The sequence below is a fragment of the Tetranychus urticae genome, chromosome 1, assembly GCF_039701765.1.
Source record: "Tetranychus urticae isolate SD_2017Ah chromosome 1, NJAU_TeUrti_SD_1.0, whole genome shotgun sequence".
Lineage (NCBI taxonomy): Eukaryota > Metazoa > Arthropoda > Arachnida > Trombidiformes > Tetranychidae > Tetranychus > Tetranychus urticae.
In genome coordinates, this window is record NC_142958.1 from 17,253,941 (window position 1) to 17,278,461 (window position 24,521).

Genomic DNA, 24,521 nt, shown 5'->3' on the forward strand with positions numbered 1-24,521 from the left:
TTACGTCTTAACCAATATTGATATCGGTTCAAGAAAAATATCGATACATATCGGTTGATTCGATATCCATATGTTTCTATTCATCTCTAACTGTTATTCAATTGAATTTTTAGTATATTATCAAGTGATTTATCATTATGAATAAAAGTGTTATGAAAATTAAAAAATGTTTTGACACCATTGACACATAAATCCAAGGGATGAAAGAAAAAGATTGAAATAAACTTCAAAGTAATATCTTTAGCCTTTTGAATGACAAATTACTGGTTCCAACCCGCTGACCTTTCTTTTCACTTTGGATGACTTTTTGCTTCGCTCGTGACCAATTATGATTACTATTATTATTGTCTCACTTTATGTGCTTATGCTCAGCACACACACACACACAACTTGATGTGCTGTTATCTTTATGGTAGAAACAACAACTCAACTCACTGTTCACCCTGTGTTCACCACCCTCTGTGAAAACGACTTGTAACTGCATGTCAAAGTTTCTTTTTTTCTCTCTTCAGCTTCTTCTTTTTCTGTTGTGTGTGTCTTATGTTTCTTTTGCTTCTTCATTCCCTAACCTGTTATTACAACCTACCACCACAACCTCCTCCGCCTTTTTCTTCATCTCTTCTTTATCATCAGCATCATCCTTTGCTCCTAGAAATGTACCAAATAATACTCTTCTTTTGAATGTACTTTTCAAGAAACAGATTCCAATACCAATCATTATTACGATTGGAGTAACTTTGAATTGGATAAGTCGACAGATTCAATGCAACACAATCACTATTCATTCACTTCTTACAATTATCATTATTATTAACATCATCATCATCCTATTACATCTTGTATTCATTGTTAAACCATTTTTAACTTCACTTCAACATCACCTTTTCACGCTATATTTCAAGGTAATTTACAGTTCTTTTGCCTAGATTCAACATTTCATCTTCATTTTTGCCTTTTCTTTGCCCTTCAAACATTTTCACTCCTTCTTTGTCTTTTTTTTTGTATTTCAGTTTTGCTGTTCACTTCAAAATTTATCAACTAACAGTAATTGTTTCCACTGGTCCATTGGCTTAATCCTAATTATCATCTTTCAATCATCTCGATTCAGCCATCTTCATCTCTTACCTTCGCTACTTGTATCATCCTTCATTTGTATCCTCTTGTTTCATTTCAAATCTTCAATAGTCAAATATTTAAGCAGATTAATACTATTGCTAACAATGTTTGAAACAAAAAATACATTGAACAGTAAATACCAAAGCTGATGGATAAAGAATTGAAACACAAATCAAAATAATGCTTAAATGGTAATCCAATTGAGTTATCACAATGGGATAAAAAAATTTTGTTCAAAAGTTTGCCTGATGAAAGATTCAACAAGAAACCGAGACAAACTCAATAAAAAGATTATTATATTTGTAAATATGTTTATACACATAGGTATGAACGCCAAGCATCGAAAAATCTTCCGTTACCAAATTATCTAACTATTAATAAAACAGCATCTAAAGATTGGCACTTCAGATGTCAGCTGATGGCTATTATGGGTTGACTTGCATGAGTTTAGCTATTACGGACACAACTCGATGAACTGATAGGTGAATTGTCAGTAGCAATTAAATAGTTGGACTAACATTGCAAATGATGATTTTTCAAATTAAAAAACTTTTTTGTATCTTATTCAGTAAACTCTCACTTATTTTGACAAAAGAAACCAGCGCCATCTGAAGATTGAATATTAAAGTACCAGATAATGTCATTAGATTATTTAACGGTCCCTAAAGTTTCATGTAAAGAAACTTTCTTGAAGAAAGTTCTGGTTGAAATTATCAAGATATTAATAAAAGCTGACTTCCATCAAATCTTAATTCATCGAATCGAGATTAATTTTTTAAATTGAAAGATTCATGGAAAGAAGATAGGAAGGTTTGATGTCACAGCACATATTGAGATTTTTAATTTCAATAAATGGTTGATGGAAGTCACCTAAAATTGAATTTTTGGCAAATTTCAACTTAATGGTATCTCAGTTTGAATATTAAGCTAGTTAATTTTTAGCGCCTTCTGACAAATAATTTAGATTTTATTAGCTATTTCGATTAATTGAACATTTTCGCCCAACAAATTGCAATTTCACAGGAGTGACACTATCTGGTACTTTACTGTACTTTCGAAGTTCGTCGAATTTCGATGGGATTTCTTTGATGATCAATTGACTTCAATCAAAAAAACTCGCGAAATCAGCTTAAAGCAACATTTCAAGTTAAATTTGATCTATTATGATTGAAAATTATGAATCACGCTGCCAGAAGAGTAGAGAAAATAAGCTATTCTGTGACTGTATGTCGAAATGAAATGAAGCTATTGCTTAGAATGGCCATTAAAGGTTGATATTTGATCAGAATTTAGTTTTTTTATTTCAATTTTGTTCTCAGCGACTTGAAATGATGGGGGAAAATGGGGATAAATGAACTGATACTCGAATCATGATGTGATATTTTGTGGAAGTAAAGCTATGGACATAAAAATAGCTTTTCCAGGCTTGCATCATATATTTTGACGAACATACTCGCAATACTGGAGAAATTATATTTGATCATTGAAATAAAAAATTTGAAGGAGGTGAAGAGCATATGAACGCGATGATCATCATATCACTAGTTCACTTTATTCAATAGCTATGATCCAAAGAAATATTTACATGCCGATTCTATGGAAGACTTAACTCTTCTACTGTAATCCATTGGTCAGCTTGTTAAATATTTATACATTTTGTCAAGCAGCCAACTCAACATTTAAAAGTATTGCTAGCATTACTCAGTACAACTCAATTAATTTCTATCAAGTAATAAATTGTTTGCACGTCAAAAATGTAAACAGCAGGTTGACCCAAGTTGATAAACTTAGACTTGAAGTTGCTATTTTCATCAGCATAATTCAATATAAAAGATATCTTCAGGTTAGCAGATTGAAAAGTGTCGGAGATGCTGTGTTCAGCATTTAAACATTTCTACCAGATCCCGCAGTAGAATTTGTCAATTTGAGCCTTTTTTGGACGAATTTAGGTTTATAATTCACTTTTATTCAGTGGCCAGCTATTATTATCCATATGTACAATATTTAAACGCGGTCCATAATATCTTATAATGTAATTTGAATTATCCACAGGCTTTAAAACTTGCAGCGCAATGAGTATCACATCAATGAATTGTAAAATGAAAAAACAGCCAAATGTACATAACTTCAGTAGGCCGATAGCTGGATAACCAAGATAGAAGCGATCTGCCCCAAACATACCTGCAAAAAAAGAGATTAAAAGAATTAGAAAGTGGAGATATTGAATCTAAATCACAATGAAACAGTTAGTAAATAAAATTTTACAAACCTAGAAAAATGGAGAGTAATAGAGCAGTTTCAAAATAATATCCATTAGTGTAAAGACAGTCAATATCTTGCAAAAAAGTTGTCACATTTTTCTCTTGACCATCACAGTAAAATCCATCACGAAGGGTACAATTTACTTTAGCTTTGTTATTTTTATCACAATTAACTGGTTGTTGCGTGGTTGGATCAATAATGGGTTCACTACAAACGTATTGACCAACTAAGGGTTGTGAACAATCAGCAGGAATCAATTTTCGACTCTTTTTAGCATGTTCAGGTATCATATTAGTATTGATGGCTGAATTAGCAAATAAAATTAATTGAAAAATCACAAAAAATAAAAACAAAAGGCCATAACCAGACCACATGATTAATGTATGCAATGTTTGAACCAGTAAACATAGAAACTGTGTAATCAAATACAGCTAAGAAATAATTTTAAGTCTAGATTCATAAAAATGTATTTAAATTAACTGTTAGAAGTAATTAATGAAATAAAATTGTTACCTAGGGTTCACAATTTACAAAAAAAAGTCAGTCAAAATCAGCTGTTTAGGTAACCGCCAAATATGAATTTTCTATAGCACATTTTGATTACAGTTTACCAGAATTTACATGAGTAAGTGATGAGAAACTTTTCAGTTCATTTATTAAATAGTTGAATCTGTTAATGATTAAGGACTATGACATGAAATGGTGCATTTACAGGACGGCGGGATATTTTATCTCTCTCTCCTCTCTTTTTCCCCTCTATCTTTTTTTTCTTTTTTCACTCTCTCTTCTCGATCTCTGGAATCACTTTCACTTGTTCTGCGTTTTTTGCCTTCATCGCGATCATCTCTATCATCTCGATGCCTCTTATCATATTTATCACGCCTTTCTCGCTTATCTCTATCTTTCTCATCTCTAAACTCTTTTTTAACATGTTTCTCTCTCTCTCTACGTTCGCGCTTTTCGCGCTCGTCACGCTCCTCTCTATCTCTTCTTTTACTTCTTCTTTCTCGTTCTTCCCGGTCTCTTTTGTCCCTTTCTTCTCTTTCCCTTTTATCCCTTTCTTCCCGTTCTCTTTTGTCACTCTCGCCATCATCATCGCGTTCTCTTTTTATAATCATTTTATAATCTAAGATGGGGGGTGGCGGGTAACTTGTAGAAGGCGGAATGCTTGTAATCATAGATGGATTAATTCCTCTGGGGCCCATGAGATGGAAATCCATACCAGCATGTGGTGGTGGTGGCATCCCGAAAGGCGGCGGTGGATAGTGGAAAGGTCCTGGCGGTAATCCTGGCCCGGGTGGAACTTGATTCATCATAGAGTTGAAGTTATCGGGTGTATCCGGAGGTCGACGACTAGTGATCATTGATGGACTGTTTGGTGTTCCACCTCCAATGACATCAATGGTACCACTTGGTTTTCTACCTGGAGGAGGACCTGCTTTTTTGGTTAATCCCATACCAGAATATTTTGAATTTTCGTTGATACTAGCTATGGGAATAGGAGACTCTGTAACCGATTGAGTTGGAGCGCCAGTTGTTTTAGGGCCCGAAGTTGTAAATGGCGGTATTGGTTGATTATTATTGCCATTAGGAGCAACCGATCTTTCAATAGTACCAATTTTAGGAATACTAGAACTATTATTTGTTCCATCTGCTATATCTGATAGAATCTTCTTTTGTTTTTCACAGTAGATCTTCCATGTTTCTTCATTGAAACCATAATTGAAATAATCTGTTATATCTGCTCCTGGTTTTCTCCAAGGTTTGTCTGTAATTGTATCTAAATTCAAATCGTAGATAGGTGTACCATTGTAATTTGCTACAGCTTCAATATTAAGTCCAATATTTTTGCTCTTTGTACCAGTACCAGTTCCTTGCCCAAATGTAGGACCTCTTTTGGGTATATTAAAATTTATAGGAGCGTAAGCAGGTGGTGTATGATCCAATGGCTTTATTTCACCGATGGTGATTGTAACATCATCATCACCATCATCGCTCTCTTCATCATCTTTTTCCTCTCTGCCTTCGGCATCATCATTGTCTTCCCTGCCTTCGGGATCATCATTGTCATCTCTACCATCGGGATCATCCTTGTCCTCTCTGCCTTCGGTATCATCATTGTCCTCTCTGTCATCGGCATCATTTCTGTCCTCAGTATGAACTGGGCTTTTCAGAGCCAAATCCATGACACAGTCAGCTTCAACACTTGGTCTCTGTTTTGATTCAAAAGCGTCAGAAACTATTTCATCACTTGCTGATGTTTCAATGGCACTCATAATAACTAATTATTAGAAACAGTAACAGTAAACAAAAAAATTACTATTGTGTGTGTTGTGTCGATAATGAGTTTTATCAGACTATGGTGATGATTAAATTGCACACACAAAATAGATGAAACAATAGTAAAAAAAGATAAAAAGCAGCAAGGAAAATCCTGACTTCAATCTTTAAAAAAATTCTAAATGCACAAAACAAAAATAGATGGCGCTGATTTCTTGTTATGCTCTCTGGTTTTTGCCTTTTTTACTGTTGTTTCATCTATTTTGTGTGTGTAATTTTATCATCACCAGTCTGATAACACTCATTATCGACACAACACACACAATAGTGATTTTGTTTTTTACATTCACTTGTTACTGTTTCCATCTTTCTAATAATTAGTGATTATGAGTGCTATTGAAAGATCAGCAAGTGATAAAATGGTTTCTGACGCGTTTGAATCAAAACAGAGACCAAGGGTTGAAGTTGTCTGTGTCATGGATTTGGTAAGAATACTCACCTTGATTGAATCCAGTACAATGTATTAATAACTTACTTTTCACACTTTTCAGACGCTGGCTTCTTCATCTTTGTATCAAAGGAAAATTGCTTATGAAGAAATTCAGGAAGCCTGTGATGCAGCTAATGCATCACTTCATTTAATTTTATTTCAAAAATTAGATTTCGGTGAAATGTCTGCTGTTGAAAAGTTTCACGGAGCTGATGTGGCCATAATTGATTTGAGTATCCAAGAGCAGCAAAATTCGTTACTGTATCTACTTGGAGTACGTGAAAGTTTTGGAATGAAACAAAACATTTTACTTTTTAACGAATATTCAACCGAAGGTGCCTTACAATTGAGACTTTCTTGCTCAAATTATTCATTAATTTCATATCGAGTCAATGAAAACAAACAGTGTATTGTTACCGAGCCAAATGTCATCAATATGTTGAATAACGGCAATATTATTCAATCATCTGAAACAAAAATCTTACTTCACACCAAGTTAACAAAGATTCTACAAGAAATTGAAATTCAAACAAAGTAAGTATAACATAATTTTATCTTGATTATTTAATTTATGATAATAATTAGAATAAATTTATTATATCTTTTACACATACGCATATGAAATTGGTTTTCATGTGAAGCTAAAATGATTGGAATTTTTTCAAGTGAAAAAAAACCAATCCAAATTAACTGTGTATTTAAAATGCTTGCCATTAAATTTAAAAGGATCCTTAAATAATAACCTTGTACATCTTTCTCAAATTTTTGTTTCTTTTTCTATTTCAAGGGCACATATGAAGGAAAAATTTCTCAGTGACTTACGAAAAGCTCGGGATGATCATACTGGAGACAAATTAAGAGAAGCTTTACACAATTTACGGAAACGTCTTGATGATCCCAACTTAATGTCCATAGAAACTGCTTATAATATGTTTCTCTCATTCCGAGAGATTCAAGATTACGATGCAATGATTAAACTTTTCACCGATCTCCAATCAGTTCCACACCTTAAATTAACTTCAAATGCAACTCTTCTCTATTTTTATGCATTTGCTCTCAATCGTCGCAATTTAGAGGGTGACCGGGAAAAAGCAATAAAATTTATTACCATGGCTCTTGAACAAACGGATGGTCATGTACCTGATATTGTTTGTCTTTGTGGGCGAATATATAAAGATAAATTTGTCGAGTCTGGATACAGTGATGTAGACAGTTTAAAAAATGCAATCAAATGGTATCGCAAAGGATTTGAAGTTCAACCAAATGAGTACGCTGGTATCAACTTGGCAACTCTTCTAGTCATCGATGGAGCCAATTTTGCAGCTTCTGAAGAATTACAAAGAATTGGTATGGTTTTGAGTAATCTGATTGGTCGCAAAGGTAGTTTAACATCTCTTCAAGATTACTGGGATGTTGCTACATTTTTTGAGATTTCAGTTTTGGCGGAAAATTATTCTAAAGCCATTCAAGCATCAGAATGTATGTTCAAATTGAAACCTCCCAATTGGTATTTAAAATCAACTATTGGCAACATTCGACTTATCAATCGATTTCGTAAAAAACCTGAAGACTCTGAGCGATCTCCGGAAGAACATATTTTCAATTTTTGGATGGAATACTTTATCGATGCAACCGAGGAAGAAATTAGTGTAATTAAATTTCCTATTCTAGTCTTAGAGCCAACCAAAACTTATCAGCCCAGTTATGTTACCGTTAATATAGATATTGATGAGAAATCAGTTCAAATAACTAATGTCTGTCTTGAATGTATGAAAAAAATGGACTGTCGTCGACCACATAATTGGTTAATTGAAGCATCATCCATAAAAGGAGTTAGGTAAGTGTTTTTTATTACTTATTTTGTTTTCACAGTTTCATTTGTGCAGTTACTTCAATTATTCTGATTTTTCCCAATTTATTATTTATTGAGTTAGCTTCTAGGAAAACCTTGTCAATTATTACAAATTAGTCTCACAAAGCTTGCCAATTATTGTAGATTTTGATTCCTTTTTGTTTATTTATGATAATTTTGGCATGAATTTTATTGTTCTTGTTGCCTCAAACTGACACTTTCCCATAAAATTTGTTTTTTTTATTCAATCATTCAATTTGATTTGATATTTTGTGAGAAAAAGTAACCTTGGCAACTCATTAATTGCTCAATGTTTCTAATTAAAATATCTTTCTCTTCTCATGTCTTGAATTTATGAATTCTCAGAAACAGTTAACTGAATAACATCCTGCTAATGATATCCTAACACTTTCATATCTTGTATATTTGATAGTCTAAATCATAATTACGACTATTATTATTTTGATAAACAAACAATTTAAACGTTTGCAGGATTCCTTCCTCTCTGAACATTGAAAGGAAATTTTTCATTTATTATACCTCATGAACAAACTAGCCAAATTTGTTATCATTTATTGGCATCACTGAGTTCATGCTTATCAATTTTGTGATTTCAATAGCTCACTATTACAATGAATATCATTATTTACCTCAAGATAGATATTTGTTGAGTTAGTTGATTACAATTGTTATTTATTATTTAAACTTTTTTATATAATCTGCTGCTTCTCACAATTTTTGCTTCATTAATACGGGAAACCTGAAATCTATCCTATTCATTTCATTAGAATGATTCAAGTCAACATGATTGATTATCCATCTTTTCTTGGACATTCACTTGTACTATCAATATCTCTCTATCTTTCTTATTTATTTATACAAATTGAATCTTGATGGCCAAGTTTTTATATTTTTAATGATAATTGGAAGTAATAGCTGGAGGCCATAGTTACTAATAAATATTTTTTAAAGTAATTGACTTTCACATTTCACTTCGGATATTGACTGTTTATAAGTTATTGTTTTCACTTTGAAATACTGTTCTGATATCATTTGTATTTTGATTACATTTTAATTTAATTTTGATTGTATAACTCGATACGCTCTGAAGACATTGCTATTCAATTTTATCAAAGCAACATCCAGTTTACACGCAATTTGTATGTTTTGTGATACTCTTATTGAAAATGTAACTGATTGCTTTTATAAATCACTCAAGTTTTCAAGTGCCAGAAAATATATCAGTTTATTCGTAATCTTCTATTCGTAATGATAAACTGACAATTCTCAAGGTGTACAGTAGTCAATCAAAACATTAGAAAATAATACAAAAAATGATTTGTCGAATTGTTCAAAGAATTCGGAACTTATACAGGTGCAGATAATGCATGTATTACAACAGGTACAGGAAATTATGCTAGCACTGACACTATCCAAGATCTGAATTCACTTTTATTCTACCTTTCAATTCTAGGGTGTTTGACTCTGATTATCCTGATTTAGCATGCACAAAACTAGCTAATTTAATTAAATATGATTTTTTTATTTTTATTTTTATCATTTATTGTTTAGTTTGTACAAAAGAGATGAACGATGCCTTTTCCTTTATGTTCATTTGAACTCAGATGATTTCCAAATGTTTTTCCCTTCAGAAGCATTACGAGCTAGATTTCATCAATTGGTTGTTGAGATGACGGGTGATCAAGGCTTGATTGCGGATCTTGGTGCTCAACATGACAATGAGCCTCTCCAGGTGATTATGAAAACAAGACAAAAAAATCTCCAGGAATTTTGATATAAATCAATGAAAAATAGCTAATTCTTTCTTATTGATTTTTGTTGATTACAGTATGAGTACGATTTAGACGATCAAAGAAGACCAATTGTATTAGGCGCTGGAACTTACGGTAAAGTTTATGCCGCTCGTGATAAAAGGACACAAATTGAACTCGCCATAAAAGAAATACCTGTCAAGAATGAAGGGTTTGTAATTTTCATTCTGCCACTTAATTACATCCATCAAATCTTAATGGAAATTTAGCAACTATTATAATAATGAAATTTCTTTGTTTCATCCAACCACAGAGAGGTCCAGCCTTTACACGAAGAGATTAAACTTCATTCGCAGTTAAGACATCGTAACATTGTTCAATACTTAGGATCAATGTATGAGAACCGCACTTTTAAAATTTTTATGGAACGAGTTCCTGGTGGAAGTTTATCTCAACTGTTGCGCTCTAAGTGGGGACCTTTAAAGGAAAATGAGTCGACAATGGCTTATTATACGAAACAAATGCTCCAAGGGTTGAAATATTTACATGACCAAAAGATTGTCCATCGTGATATTAAAGGCGACAATGTACTGGTCAATACATATTCGGGAATAATCAAGATCTCTGACTTTGGGGCCTCCAAACGTTTGGCTGGTCTCAATCCAAACACTGAAACCTTTACTGGAACCTTTCAATACATGGCACCAGAAGTGATTGATCAAGGACAACGAGGTTATGGAGCACCAGCAGACATTTGGTCATTGGGTTGTACAGTTGTTGAAATGGCAACTGGACGGACACCAGTAATAGATGGAATCTCTGGTCCTGAAATTATCTTCAAAGTAGGATTTCACAAGGAACATCCTGAGATTCCTCAATCTTTATCGGAAAAAGCCAAAGAATTTATACTCCGATGTTTTGATCCTAATCCTGATACTCGAGCTACTGCTGCTGAACTATTAGAACATCCTTTTCTTGCTGAAAACCATGGTCATGGTACTAGGAAGAAGAAAACAATGCCCATGTCATCCTCACCAACACCTCACAAACAAAGTCACCTAGATTTTAATCGAAGCATCTCAGTTCCCGCTGAATCACATCTTCCTCGAGATGATCGAAATACAGACTCAAGAAATCGATTTGCCAGTGCCGATGATACAAGCAAGTAAGTTTCAATTATTCAACTCTTGACTCGTTTAAATATCGATGCAAGTAAGTTTTATCCAAACACTAACCACCTTGATCTTTTAATTATTTATTTTAATTTATCCCTTAAATGATTGATTTATATTTAATATCGAATTTCGCTTTTTTCGCAATCAAATCATTTTAATCTTGCGTTTGTGAATACATCACGAAAAGACATTACATTCTGTCAAATAACAACTTGTTTTGTTATGATTTCAACTTATTTAATTTAATTTTATTTACAATTATTAATATCAATCATAATATTTTGTATTTAAACCAGTGACCCACAATACTTCTCATTGACAATCTCTTATAATAACAATTAATTGCATATCAAGATCACATAATTTATCCTTGATTATAATTCAGATGAAGGTTAAGTGGTTTTGCTTTCATGTTAATCTTGAGGCCTTACCTTATTCAAAATATAATGATTGATATTATTCTTGATGAATTATCTCCATGAGAGCTAAAAATATATCAACATTCATCTTGGGAAAAAAAGTGTTTATGCTAATTATTCAGTGTAACTTTACAATTCTTTTGTAATGACTTTTACGTTTCTCATTCCCATACATTTTACTATCGTCGTAACACTTCTAAAAATAAGCTTTCAATTTTTGTTTTCCTGAGAAACGAAACCATCAAAACTTGCAAGAGTTTCGATTATTCTAATTGCGTAAACGAATGAATATTTTCCCTGTAAGATTGTCATAAACTTAAACTATCATTTCAATTAGTGGTTAATCTTTGATAAATTTGTTATTTAATCCCTTTTGTTTTTCATTTGCTATCCAAGATTAATATGCGTTTGCTATTGAAAAGCTTTAAATAATGCATGAAAGTATGACTTCGAATATTTACTAATATTTTATATATAATCTTATTTTCGCTACCTCCTGATTTGCCTTACAAACAGACTAAAGGATGAAACAAATTGTAGCGGAAAAAAAGAGAATCGGAGACCCAAATTAGATCGTCTTGTTATTCCTGGTTCCCAAAGTTCATTAAGGTACTCACTTAAACATTTTAACAATTAATTTTAACAATAACGATTCAATCTTTCTCTGTATTTCAAATCTTATTAATTTACGATCGCAGTTTCGTATTTTACCGAAGATTCTAACCGACTAACCGTATTTTTTATCGCCCTTAACTTGCCTTTTTAAACGTTTCCATGTTGACCGAGAGAAAGATCGAATGATTTTTAAAATTTATTCAAATAAATTGAAGTCAATTCAAATTATAAGCTTATAATTTCTAGTTTTTCGCCTTATTTTCACAGCTCTGAGGATGCCCCTTATGCTCGAAGAAATAGTGGAAGTATAATGAGTCCACCAATTGAAAGTGCGTCAACAACACCTCGAGATGGTGACACTGGTGGCTTTTATTTACTCAAAAAGGACTCGGAGAGGAGAGCGACTTTGGTTCAAGTTTTGAATGACGATTCACATCTAATGTGTGATACTTGGTTACACTTACTTCAGCAAAACATTCAAGGTTTACTATTGACAAGTGATCACCTGCATCAGTTGTTGGCGGGAATCAGAGATTTTATTCCGGAACAAGATAGAGCTCCGTTGGCACAAGCGATTGCGTATGTTAAGGAGGATCTCGAATTTGATGGAATCAATCAAATCCAATTGGCTCTTCTTTTAGCTCAAGATGCAGTCAATCGAGTTCTTCGTTGTCATAACATCAAACCTCATTGGATGTTTGCTTTAGACTCGTTGGTTCGAGGAGCTGTTCAAGCAGCCATAACAATCCTTTCACCAGAACTGGGTGAAAACCTTGCTGGTGATTCAAGAAGAGACAGCCGTGAATTAAGTCCACCTGATAATCGACCTGGAGTCGATCCGTCAACTACTTCAGCAATATCAACTTTAGCCTCAATCCAATCAGCTATTCATATACCTCATCATCATGACCTGCATAATCATCAACATCTTAGGCCTGACTCACCTGTGATGGCTGAAAATGAAGAAGACGAAATTTGCCAATTAAGAAGAAAATATGACAAAATTAGGACAGAAAATATATCTTTATGGCAAAAGCTGCTTTCAGCCGAGAATCAAATTAATTTCTTATTAAAAAATCAATTAAATGAGAAGCAAAAACAAATGGAAATGTTAATCTCATCTAACCGAAATCTCTCTCTACCAAATGGATCCCAAAGTGAAAATTCACCGCCGATTGAACCTGAAACCGTCCCAAAGTTACCAAATATTGTCATCGGAGGTGATTCGTCCAATGGTGACCAAGGTTTAGTTACTTGGTTAAAATCTCACAAACATGACCAAGAACATGCTAACGAAAAAGGTTTCAACTCCTAATTTTATTCAAACTGTATTCAATTTGAATATCCAATGACTTTTTTTGCTGATTGTTTTATTTTGTATCTAAAATTGTTTTTATTCAGTGCCTTTTAAAAAAATGTTCAAAACTATTGTACCATGGCAAGCTCAAAATCTATGTACTGACTGTTGTAAATTTAATCACTTTTTAGCAATAAGAATAAATTATTCTTAGAAAGACAATATTAATGAAAACACATTGCCAGACAACCCAACTTTTAAATGTTAGTTTCTTGTGCAAAACCAAATCTTGTTTACCAATCAAGGTAAACCTGAACCATTAAACTTGAGATTTTCAAGTTGAGAATCGTGAAAATCCAAGACAGTAAGTGCCATCTATTGTGTAAAATATCCAACTTTCATGTAAACAGCGTTTGCTGTATGTCAACCTGTACTTTAATCTGGTTTGTTGACAGTTTTTTCCTTGTTTCAATTATTTCAAGTTTGTGTTATCTTTGGTCAAACAATTAAAGGTTTGAAATCAAATTCTTGGGCTAAATATGAACAAGTAAGTAACGTTATTTTAAATTCAACAAATTAGAATCACTTAGAACAACTTATTGCAAATCATTCCGATAAGTGAAACGTCAAACATTTCCGATTGACCTCTATTTTCAGGCTATAACATTTATTTGATGATTTTTTCCTATTTATTCTAATTTTCTCTTCTTATATTACAGTGTCTGATCCTTTATTTGATAATCAACATGAGGCTTCACCTTTAACAAGTGGACATTTTTATGAGAGTGCAATTAACAACAATAATATGGAATCAAGCAATACCAATAGATCTAATGATACAACTTTAAATGGACCTCCTCCATTACCTGCTCGTCCATTTCACAATTCAGTTTCAAGGCCTTGGGGCTCATCAATGAACTATGGTTACAACAATTTGAATCGTTTTGGAGCATTTGGAATGCCTGGAGGTTATGGTGGCTATGGAGGTTATGGTAGTTACGGTAGTTATGGTGGTTATGGGGGTTACGGAGGAGGGTATGGTGGTTATGGAGGTTATCCATCAAATATGGTTGGTAATGATTTTCTCAGGATTGCTGAGGAAACTTGTGGACAAAGCTTTCAATCTTTGGAATCAGTTGTTCAATCAGTTTCTTCTGTGGCCATGATGTTAGAGTCTACTTATTTTGCTATACATTCATCATTTCGTGCTGTACTCGGAGTTGCTCATCATTTATCATCTCTTAAAGATCAACTGAATCAGTTTACTGAACAAATGCCTGTTGTTCGCATAATAATATCTTTTATAAAGAAACTATTATACTATCTTGGCCTAATATCTTCCAATAGTCTGAGTGATCATGAAAATGCCTGGAGACAAGTTTCATCGGGAAATATACGTCTTAACTCAGATGGAACCTTTAACCCATTTCTGAGCGGAAAAGATGTTCCAAATAGATCATCTTTACCAATTTTGATATTTTTTGGTTTAGTTTTAGGAGCACCATGGATGATATGGTCATTAATACGAAGATACAATAGATCACTATCTCATGTAAATACAAAATGGTTAACGGGAGAAGATGAACATTATATTGGTAAAGCTCTGTATGCCTTTACGACCAATGCTCAAGGTGAATTACCTCTTACAGTTGGACAGAAGATTATAATTGCCCCCAAAGATGTTCAACCAAGAATAGGTGATTGGCTATTAGCTGCAATTGACGGTAAAACTGGCCTGGTTCCTGCAAATTATGTAAAAATTATTGAACACAAACCTTCACCTGGTAAAACAGATCAGCAAAAGCTATAACATGGACCAGCATTTAATTATCACATTATGCATTGTCCACATTTGTTTAATTCGGGAAACAGCAAAATTTTGTACATCTCATCGCTCCTTTTACATTTGTTATACTCTAGTTATTGATAGATTCCTATAAAATGCAAAACATGATAAAATTCAAATTATTATATACATTTGTTGAGCTCAAGTTTTTATATTTAACCGTAATGAATGAAAAAAAACAGAGAATGAAAATGAATTTCTCATTTTCCGGTTAATTCGCCTAATTTTTCACCATTTATAAACCATTCAACCATGGATTTATCTGAACCATTAAGCAATATCCACTCATCAACAGTTGTAACATCAATCAATGGGAATTTTTGTGTGGTCCAAATTTTTATCAATCATCAACCTGATTGGACGATATCATAATTGTAAATTCAATTTTCCATGCTCATCAAGCCTGGAGGTAAAAAATCTAAATGTAATTCAATGGTGTTATTGACTCAAAAGCGCAATAAGTTTCAACATTATTGATTGAAGGAAAGAGCAAACTGTTTTTCTGGTGCCACAATGAAAATAATAAATTTATTAGGTGATTTCATGACTTATTGTTTTCATCATTTACAATATCAACAAGAGCTAATGGGTTAACACTATGATGGTAAAGATGATGAAAAGGAGGATGAAAATGATGAGGAGAGCAAGAAGATGAGGAAAAATCAAAATGTCAAGACTTTTGAAGGTAATGGAAAATGAACTTGAGAAGATAATTTGAAAAGATTTGGGACTCAGTTATGATGAAATTTTCTGGTTCATCACAACTAAAGATGATCATTGGATGAACATCATGTGAAAAAATGAAATGAAAGTAACAAGGATTCGCAAGATTATGAGGTGGAAATGAAAAGGTATAAAGAAGAGGCAGAAAACGGTTCAAATAGGATTGAAAGATGAAAATTATGCGAAATGATAGAAAAGATTATCAAGAATGAAAAGAGTAAATGAAACAAACAGATATTTTGAATGAGAAGCTAATTGATTGCACTCAAATTATTATGGTTATTGTTTACGTACAAGTAAACAATATTGAACCAGTATTAATGGAGATTCAGTTGAATGGTAAATGATAAAGATAGTCTTTTAATACAATTTTCATCTGTGATTGAGGCAAATTGTAAGCATAAGTTTGTCATGAAGGTTGAAAGGCAACGAAATGGATCCACACTTGAAATGGGTTAATCTAAGATCGATCAACAACATTCTCTTTCTCTTTCTTTACTTATTCATCTTTTTTCTCTCTCTCTTATTCCTTTTCTTCTTGCTCTTCTCATCTTTCTCCTTTTCCCCCTCTCTGTACAGCTTTAATTCGATATCATCGATTGAACTCAATGTCAATTATATCTACTATAAGGTTTACACAGGCTTGCTTCTATTTCTTTGATATTTCATGTGGATAATCTCTGTTAACTTTCAACATCATCAAAATGGCATCAACTGCTTCATCCTGGTCTCTTTGTCTTCCTCTTGGTTCCTCTTGCTTTTTGGCTTCTCGTTTCCATCCTTTTTTTTTCATCTTCTTCGTCTTTTCCTTTACCGTATTAACATGATACCTTGTTGGTTCAATTCTTATTGGGAGGTGAAACTCAGAGAAGCAGATAAGAATGAAATAACTTTAGTGACGAAAAAAAATCCACATCAGTTTTTTTTGCTTTCTTCTTCTTCTGAATGGAGAAACGAAGATAAAAAGAGAGAAAAAAAGAGAAGATTTTGGTTGTTGCCTTTCTTTCTTTCGCCTTCTTTCATCTTCTCTCTCTTTTCTTTATTATTTCTCTCTTTCGCCAACATCACATCTTTCCCATTTTTATCATTTCTATCGATCAACACTGAAAAAAACTCACTTTTGCCCTTGGATGGTTGATATTGGAACCTTTAAGGAAAATTGGTAAACATGATGATGATGATGAGAATGATGGGGGAAAAAGTCGAAATAAAAGACTTTATAAGGCATTTTATTTCACTAAAAAGCAGAAAATGAAGCCAAGTCAAGGTAACGTTGACTTTTATTCATTATCACCATCACTACTAATTGACATAAACAATGAAACAATTTTTACAAAAATGTACCTTAATAGAGATGATGAAGTATAATTGGGCAGCTAGAGGTCAATTTAGGTCAGCAGTTTAAACCCAATCATTGAGGGGTCCCTATTGTTTTACTCAAAACTTTACTGGTTTAGTTGATGCCAAAATTGGGTTTCCACTTGAGTTTGGAGGCAATCTCATTTATTGTTTCTTTGATAGTCCATCAAATACTTTATATGTATTCATGCAAGAAAACAACAACAACAAAAAATACAAAACTTGATTTGTTTACAAGGTTATCTTTGTTACCAATGTGTAATTAATCAAGTTCAGCTCAATCTTACCGGCTAAGATGACTATAATTAGGCTAATTATTAATAGATGGCAGATAAAATACAAGCAAACTGGAGGCCCTAATGTAATTATTTTTATCAGTCCAATCATTCCTTAAGTATTAACTGCTAACATTATACACATATTGTTTCCAAACTTTCATAATACTTGGAGTTTCTTTGATTTCATCTCTTGATGGGTGCCATTCATTAATGATATAACATGAAATCTGTAAGAAAATGTGAAAGAAAGAAAAAAAAAGTATAAGTAAAAAAGCAAATGTTATTTTAATGACACTCGACTCTTTGTCTTGAAAGAGAACCAGAAAGAAAGAAGCAAAAAGAAAGAGAAGAAGAAAGTAAGTGATGAAAGAAGACAATGGGGAAAGGTTAACACAGTAATCTAAAGGAAAAGCGTTTGCCAAGAACGATATCAAATTGATAACAATTAACTGAACCTTATTATGTTTTAGGAGGAAAAAGGAAATTTTGCTATACCAGAAAGAAGAAGAAGAAAAAAAGGAATTCATGGGTTTTCTTCTGAAAAAGTATACCTCTAGATTACTATTGAGATGATGTTGATGATGATGATTCGTGAGATTTGTTGATTTCTTTGAATACTGCTTGACAAGAGTATACCTCTTATACAATCACTCAAAGTTATTATTTCCTAGAATTGTCCCTCATCTTCATTACTTTAGTTACTGATTTATTTTTGTTACTAATAGTTTCATTCCTTCTTTCCTCCTTTATCTTTATGTTTATCATTATCATTGTATTTCACTTTTCATCAGAGTCTTTCAATTGAAATCGCCACCATTAAATTGCTTTAAAAACCTTTGCACTCCTCAATTTTGACGCTTGTTCACTTCTTGCTTTTTCTAGGTTCTTTTTTTTGAGTCCAAGAAAGAAACCAGATAATATTTGTTACTCTTTTTTTCCCTTTTCTTCCAAGAATATATACAATGTATCCTCCTTCACATCATCATCATCACCACCACGACCATTCTTGTTTCCCACAAATCTTCCGAAAGACAGAGAGAAAGACGTAAGATGCTGTTCGAGTTTTTCCCTTCATCATTTCACATTAACAATCTTTTCCTCCTTTGCCTTGTCTTCCTGAATTTTTTCTCCTTCCATTGGTTGATAGTGATGTTTGTTATTTGCTATGACTTTTATATCAAAGAAAAACATATTGCCTTTGTTTGCCTCTGGAATCCTTGTAAATAGAGCAAAGATGAGAGAAAGAAAGAGAAATGGAAAGAAAAGGTTTGCTTGGTTAGATGAAGAAAGTCTTAATATCAGGGAAAAAAAGTCAAGAAATGAGTGAGAGAAGGAAAGATATAATGGACACTTACACTTAAGAAAAAGATCTAAACCCAAAAAAAAGGATGAAAGCTTGAGTTACTAAATGATTTGATAAAAAAATGTTGATTATTATGCTTTCAATTACGGCCATTACTAGTTTAACTCGATTCCATCAATTCTTTTCTTTAGATTCCGAATCATTTATGGGAGACTGAAAAGAGATTCAGTCTTTTTCCTCCTTTTTTAGCTTCTTTTTTGCCATCAAATACCTGGTCTCATCTCACAGGGAAAGAAGTAGATCAATAATAATCTCATCTCTCATTTGATTGCCACTGTAATAAAAACACAATTTAATAGGAGAGATTATATTAGATATATTGATAACATGTAGAATATAGATTAAACATCATTTTTATCACACACAGAAGAGAGAAAAGAGTTTTTTTTCTCTACATTTCTATATTTTCTGTGTGTGTTGCCACAAACAATTACGATTGATTAACTAACAGTAGATAGAGTTTAATGATAAATTCCATTCGTTTTTTTCTCTCTGGTTAGGACTTGAATTGCTGATTGCTGGGCTTCTCTCTTTCCTTTTCTTCTTCTTCCCTATCAATTTATATTCAACACACCAATAAATGAAAAATATCACCAAAATATACCCAAAAAGGCATTGAAAATATTAGGAGCCCACAGGTAATTAAACAAATCGGGAGAATAACAAATTATAACTTTAATATGGCTCAAGATAATAATATAATAGCAATTAAATTGAACCATAACACATTAACGGGAAAGCATTAGTACAATGAAACAAAGGAATGGGAAAGCTAACGCGATTGAGCAAATCAATCTTCTCTCTACTGTTTTTTTTTGCTTTATTTTCATATAACAATGTAAGGACGGTTTCAACTCAATTTCAATTTAATAAAAAGAGACTCATCAAAAAATAAAGCTTCATTTGATAACTGAAAGTTGAAACAAAATGAACCCAGATTATTAACTAATATATTTCACTAATGGTCAACAATTACAACAATGAGTTAATCATAAATCTGTTCACCAAGAGAATGCATAACCATAATTTGCAATCCTAAATTGTGAAGTAAAATTCAAAAGCGAAACAGAGTTAATCACCATCAATAAAGGGAAAAATAGAAACAGAAAAGAGATTATTTAACAAAAAAAGGAATCATCACAAAAGGCCGTATAAAGAAGCAAGATTTCATCAAATTAGAGGAAAAGGACAAATTGGTTAAATTAAAAAGAAATGTGAACAAGTTAGTTAATAATTCAGTTACAGAATTAGATTAATAAATAAATTGGAACTAATGGATGAAACAGGCAAAGAAGGTACTAATGAACGTAAAAATTGATGCCTTAATTACTATGGACATAATTCAATCCATGAAACAATATTTCAATTGCTCTAAAGATTGAATATATTGAAACTCTTTGTTTACATTTGAAGGAACCAGATTACTCGATAGATGGCGTAACAATGTGAAACCGGCAAAATACCGAAGCCGGTGAAAGCCGGCTTAATGTTGTAAGGAAAGAGAAGAAAGGAAGAAAGAGATTTGCTTTCTTGTCAAAACTCAAAACAATTGTTTATGTCAGAAATGGAAATTCAATTTTAATTGAAATCGATTAAAAATTTTCTTTTTAATTTTGTTCATGTTTTGAAGATTATCTAATTGTTCTGTTAACCAATTTGTCATCAATTAGTTTCATTCCTTATTGTTGGTTTAAGAAATTGTTTTACGATATGGACTTAGTGCTGATAAAATTTCCTGAAAGATTAACTCAATGAACTTTTCTAATAAATAATGAGAAAATTGAAAATGAAAATTTAAATAAAAACCTAAAATTAATAACGGAAAGGGACATTCCAACTTTACCTGAATTTGATGGCATCAAACTAAAAACTAAACTCATAGTGTAAATGGGAAGACTGATGAAAATTATTTGAAAGAATGGACTAAATAACAATAAAATTATTCTGTCTGATCAAAACAATGAACCGCATGAATTATATTATATAAAGCGATATTGAGAGAGCGGATATGTTAATGTTATGTCGGGAGATGAGGGCGGTTAGCTTCAGGATGTTTGTTTTGTCTCTGGTCAAATCTAAGCTGATCGCTTATTAAGAACATCATTAAAACATGGAATCTGTTGATACATTGTTTAATGATTATAACATGCCATGGACAGTTGCTTGGAACCACTTCAAGAGGACGATAAAGGAGATGAAAAAGATAACGATTATTATAAATTTTTGTATATTAGGCTCATAATAATTTCAAGTTTTGTTTATTTCTAGATTTCTGCATGATGCACCTAACACTAAAGCAGCCTGTATGATGAATTAAAGGGTGTCCTCAAGTCACTCACTTGAGAATCATGTCTTGGCTTAACCTCGACGCGTGCGTTTTTATACAAAACCAGTGCAATAATTTTCTCTGAAGAGCAATCCAAGCAACTTGAAGCATTTACAAACTATTGATAGCCAATAAATTAAAACCCAATCTATTTTGATGATTTTAGGGTTAGATTTTAGATTCACTAAACCTCACCAGCTGATGAATATTGTGAACATGTTTTACACCCAAAGTCATGATTGTAGAATGATGATTACTTTTTCCTGGTAATCTTGACTCTTTATTTTTTTATTTGCTTTACTTTCGATTTCTCTTTTTTTTCGTTCTCTTTTCTTCTTCCTTTTGTTTTCCCTTTGGTTTAGGCTTTTTTGCTTCTTCTCCTTGTTTAATGTGAACCTTTTTTTTTCTTCTGCAAAAAAAAATGAAAGGATAGAACTGTTAGTAACATAAGAGAGAAAGGAAGATGAAAATACAGCAAGAATAAAGAGAGAAAAGAACAAAAATCGACAAAAAATTTTGATCCAGTATTGGCATTGAGCTTCAAGTTGAACAGTTATTTCCTTTAATAATAACCCTTAATAATTGTGTGAGCGTAAACAGAATAATGTGAAAAGGAAAGATAAGTTTAGTCTTTTCTCTCACTTTTTTGGTTAATATTTTTGTGTTAGTTATATGCTGGGTAAAGGCGTAACCCTAACAAAATTGGGTTCTCATAATCCTCACACCAATCAATAGTTAACAAGTTTGCGTCTTAATTTCAACAAATTAAGATCACTTGGCATCACAAGACTAAACTCTCTGTTTACAAGTTACTTAAACAATTATGCAAACAATTTACTCTTGCCTGGGCAAAGTAAACGCGTGAAAAACAGTTGAAATAATACGGTTTCAACTTTTATCACGGGTTAAAGATAGGAATTAAAAAAATGTATATCAAGTTACGATAGTTGCATAATGTTTGCATGATCTGAGCAACTTTAACTTTAGTATTGATCAGTACCCACTTGATTGAGGCAAATGTAATGCAATTTTTTTGCTGTGTTTGTTGAGTGTGGGGTAACGCCTTTACATCACAACAATCAGCCTTATGGACTTTGTCATTTATTGTATAGTTAGATTCACAGTGATTCAAAATAATGGTCATAATGATGAAAAAAAAGATAATGATTATAACAGTCATGATCATTATTAGGGACAAAGCAAGGTGACTAATAAATAAGCAAGAGAAAAAAGGTAAAAAAAGAAACAATGAAAAACAATAAAAACAAAAAAGTTGACTGATTAAGACAATTTGTCTTTGCTTTTTGTTTTCCTACTTTCTACCTTTTCTTCCAATGCCAATTCCTTTTAAAACTCAACTCATGTCCGAGGTAAAGATTCGGTCCAGTGAGAGAGGAAAAGAGAAGAAGAAAGTAGAAACAAAATTACAAGAGTAAATGCAAGCAATCGGTTTACCTGAAATTATTACACAATTATTATGGACAGTTGAAAAGGGAACCATTGGAAGTTATGAAATTGCAAGGAAATTCATATTCAGGTAAGAGTGAGAGGAGAGGTCTGAAGAGGAGTCAAATCTCTATGGAAAGATTTAGAAAGAAGGTGGAAAAAATTGAAATTTTCAAAGTGAGTAGCCATGCGATGTTCCTTAATGTGCTGGGAAAACTCAGGATAGATGGATGGAAAAGGCTAAAAGAGAAAGAGAAGAAAGAAAAGTTTAGATTAATGGTCAACCAGAGAAAAAGGACAAAACTTGTAGTCTTTAACTTAAAGACTTGTTGGGAGATGAAGGGAAAATGATGAAGAAGGTAATAATGATAGTGATACACTGACAACAAGATATATTAGCCAATGTTACTTACCCTTAGGGTAAAGAGGAGTCACTCTTTCTTTATTTAGCTTCGTTCTTTTAAAACTCTCCTTTTACATTGGATTTTTGGCCTTTAAAAGAAGGGTCAACAGACACTGAAACAGATAAACTTAACTGAAGAAGGGCAGCAAATTGAGGGAAGGTTAGAAAAACAAACGGGAAAAGACTTACTCAGATAAAAAAACATGGTGATCACATTGGTGGACTGGTTAAATAACTTTTTAGCTAATATAACAGGTATTAAAAATAATTGTGTAAGGTCATCATTTCAGCTTGGTAGCCATTATTATTTTAGGAACGTCATTGTTTGATTATTAAACTGGCTTGAAAGGTCACACCCTTTAAACCTGGTTTCCCATGACCTGTCTGTGTCCATCCGGTTGCAGTAAATCACATAGAGAATATACACAACATTTAGATCTTTAACTTGATTCAATTTCATCAACTTACTTTTATTCTTTTTCCCTTTGTACAACGATAATGATGATGATACTCGATGTTGTTGTAATTGCAATTGATGATAATGATGATGGTCTTTAGTAAAAAAAAGTCAACTTTCCTTCTAATGATCTCGATACCAACACCTAATTTACTACTACCCTTGAACACTTTTCTTTTGCGAAGACTCAAGTGTGAAGACTGAATTTAATCAAAGTATATTAGATCAGAAAGAAAGAAAGTAAAAGACGCCAAATTTACAAACAAAAATCGATGATTCTAGATTGAAATTAATTAGACATAATGGGAAAGAAAGAAATGTAATGAAAGAATAAAGATTGGAATTTATTTTCATTCTACGAAAAAAAAAACAGATGAAGCAACTTATTTTACTCAAAAGCGTATTACCTGAGATTAATCCGTAGGGCTAACAAGACTCTTTGACACAAAAATTATACCAAATTTTTCCATCTTTTCTTCTGTTCCTTTAGTTGTAACCTTTGCATATCGCCCTCAATAAGCAATAACAAACGACCATTTGTATCACCAAAAAGAGATTGACAGTGTCCATAGTCCGAAACCAAAGGCAGCATTCAAACAATCAGCATGTGTTAAACGAAACCAAGGCAGAAGTTAATTGTCTTCACCAGCCAACATATCGTCTGATACGATGAATGTCACATTTAGCTATATCCTCTTGATTTAGCTTTGAGAAAGGGCTACTTAATGAACCAGCTCATGGGGTAACATATTTCTGGTACTGGTTTTATTTTTATTTCAACACAAAAGAAATGAAAAGTGTACTAAACGAAGACAACACTGGTTTAACAGAGCATTTAATGTTGTTCAAATCACAAATTAGATTAAAAACAATTGACTTTAATTGATTTAAATTAAATTAAAACCAAAAGATAAACATTTGAATAATAAAACGCGGCTTTAATTTTCAGTAGATGGCGGTTAATCGGTTAAAGAAAAAAAAATCCTTTCTTTTGTTCTCTTTAAAAGCTTTGTTTGCGGTTGGGTTTCTAGTCACTTGTTTT

At 32.5% G+C, this 24,521-nt stretch overlaps 4 protein-coding genes and 2 long non-coding RNA genes across 21 annotated transcripts; 3 read left to right on the forward strand and 3 right to left on the reverse strand.

Moving 5' to 3' along the window:
- The first annotated feature begins 77 nt into the window (after positions 1-77).
- LOC107372036 (uncharacterized) lies at positions 78-1,868 on the forward strand. Its single transcript, XR_001570944.3, has 2 exons — positions 78-902; positions 1,011-1,868. It is a non-coding gene; the product is annotated as an uncharacterized LOC107372036 (long non-coding RNA).
- Positions 1,869-3,060: 1,192 nt separating this feature from the next.
- bisc (TM2 domain-containing protein 1 biscotti) lies at positions 3,061-3,896 on the reverse strand. The gene is made up of 2 exons (XM_015925754.3): positions 3,386-3,896; positions 3,061-3,297 (listed from the first exon to the last, which is right to left on the reverse strand). Exons 1-2 carry the CDS (start codon positions 3,750-3,752, stop codon positions 3,068-3,070), a joined length of 597 nt encoding a protein of 198 aa, XP_015781240.1. The 5' UTR covers positions 3,753-3,896; the 3' UTR covers positions 3,061-3,067.
- Positions 3,897-4,004: 108 nt separating this feature from the next.
- On the reverse strand, positions 4,005-5,851 carry Fip1 (Factor interacting with poly(A) polymerase 1). Its single transcript, XM_015940087.2, has one exon. The coding sequence runs from the start codon at positions 5,652-5,654 to the stop codon at positions 4,107-4,109; it is 1,548 nt and encodes a 515-aa protein (XP_015795573.2). The 5' UTR covers positions 5,655-5,851; the 3' UTR covers positions 4,005-4,106.
- Positions 5,852-5,946: 95 nt separating this feature from the next.
- On the forward strand, positions 5,947-13,500 carry LOC107372197 (mitogen-activated protein kinase kinase kinase 15). 4 transcript variants are annotated; one of them, XM_015940381.3, is made up of 8 exons: positions 5,947-6,143; positions 6,210-6,682; positions 6,936-7,985; positions 9,573-9,753; positions 9,850-9,983; positions 10,086-10,937; positions 11,883-11,975; positions 12,228-13,500. In XM_015940381.3, exons 1-8 carry the CDS (start codon positions 6,045-6,047, stop codon positions 13,294-13,296), a joined length of 3,951 nt encoding a protein of 1,316 aa, XP_015795867.1. In that variant the 5' UTR covers positions 5,947-6,044; the 3' UTR covers positions 13,297-13,500. The 4 variants fall into 4 exon arrangements, with proteins under 4 accessions (XP_015795867.1, XP_089122135.1, XP_015795869.1 ...); XM_089266009.1 differs by having other exon boundaries at positions 12,249-13,500; XM_015940383.3 differs by lacking the exon at positions 11,883-11,975.
- Positions 13,501-13,691: 191 nt separating this feature from the next.
- LOC107372200 (peroxisomal membrane protein PEX13) lies at positions 13,692-15,671 on the forward strand. Its single transcript, XM_015940386.2, has 2 exons — positions 13,692-13,825; positions 13,998-15,671. Coding segments are annotated over exons 1-2 (1,092 nt in total). The 5' UTR covers positions 13,692-13,824; the 3' UTR covers positions 15,089-15,671.
- Positions 15,672-15,819: 148 nt separating this feature from the next.
- Positions 15,820-24,462, reverse strand: LOC107372202 (uncharacterized). 13 transcript variants are annotated; one of them, XR_016197830.1, is made up of 11 exons: positions 23,887-24,462; positions 23,491-23,757; positions 23,212-23,406; positions 23,033-23,135; positions 22,629-22,859; positions 19,297-21,582; positions 18,840-19,121; positions 18,319-18,700; positions 17,494-17,711; positions 17,192-17,379; positions 15,820-16,994 (listed from the first exon to the last, which is right to left on the reverse strand). It is a non-coding gene; the product is annotated as an uncharacterized LOC107372202 (long non-coding RNA). The 13 variants fall into 13 exon arrangements; XR_016197827.1 differs by having other exon boundaries at positions 15,820-16,737; positions 16,966-16,994; positions 17,192-17,711; positions 18,036-18,700; XR_003081687.2 differs by having other exon boundaries at positions 15,820-16,737; positions 17,192-17,711; positions 18,036-18,700.
- Positions 24,463-24,521: the final 59 nt, after the last annotated feature.

Coding starts and splice junctions, on each gene's coding strand:
- bisc (XM_015925754.3), bottom strand. CDS start 3,752: ATGTGGTCTGGTTATGGCCTTTTGTTTTTATTTTTTGTGATTTTTCAA. Junction 3,298..3,385: donor ATTACTCTCCATTTTTCTAG/GTTTGTAAAATT, acceptor CTTTTTTTGCAG/GTATGTTTGGGGCAGATCGC.
- Fip1 (XM_015940087.2), bottom strand. CDS start 5,654: ATGAGTGCCATTGAAACATCAGCAAGTGATGAAATAGTTTCTGACGCT.
- LOC107372197 (XM_015940381.3), top strand. CDS start 6,045: ATGAGTGCTATTGAAAGATCAGCAAGTGATAAAATGGTTTCTGACGCG. Junction 7,986..9,572: donor TCATCCATAAAAGGAGTTAG/GTAAGTGTTTTT, acceptor TTTATTGTTTAG/TTTGTACAAAAGAGATGAAC. Junction 9,984..10,085: donor ATACCTGTCAAGAATGAAGG/GTTTGTAATTTT, acceptor ATCCAACCACAG/AGAGGTCCAGCCTTTACACG.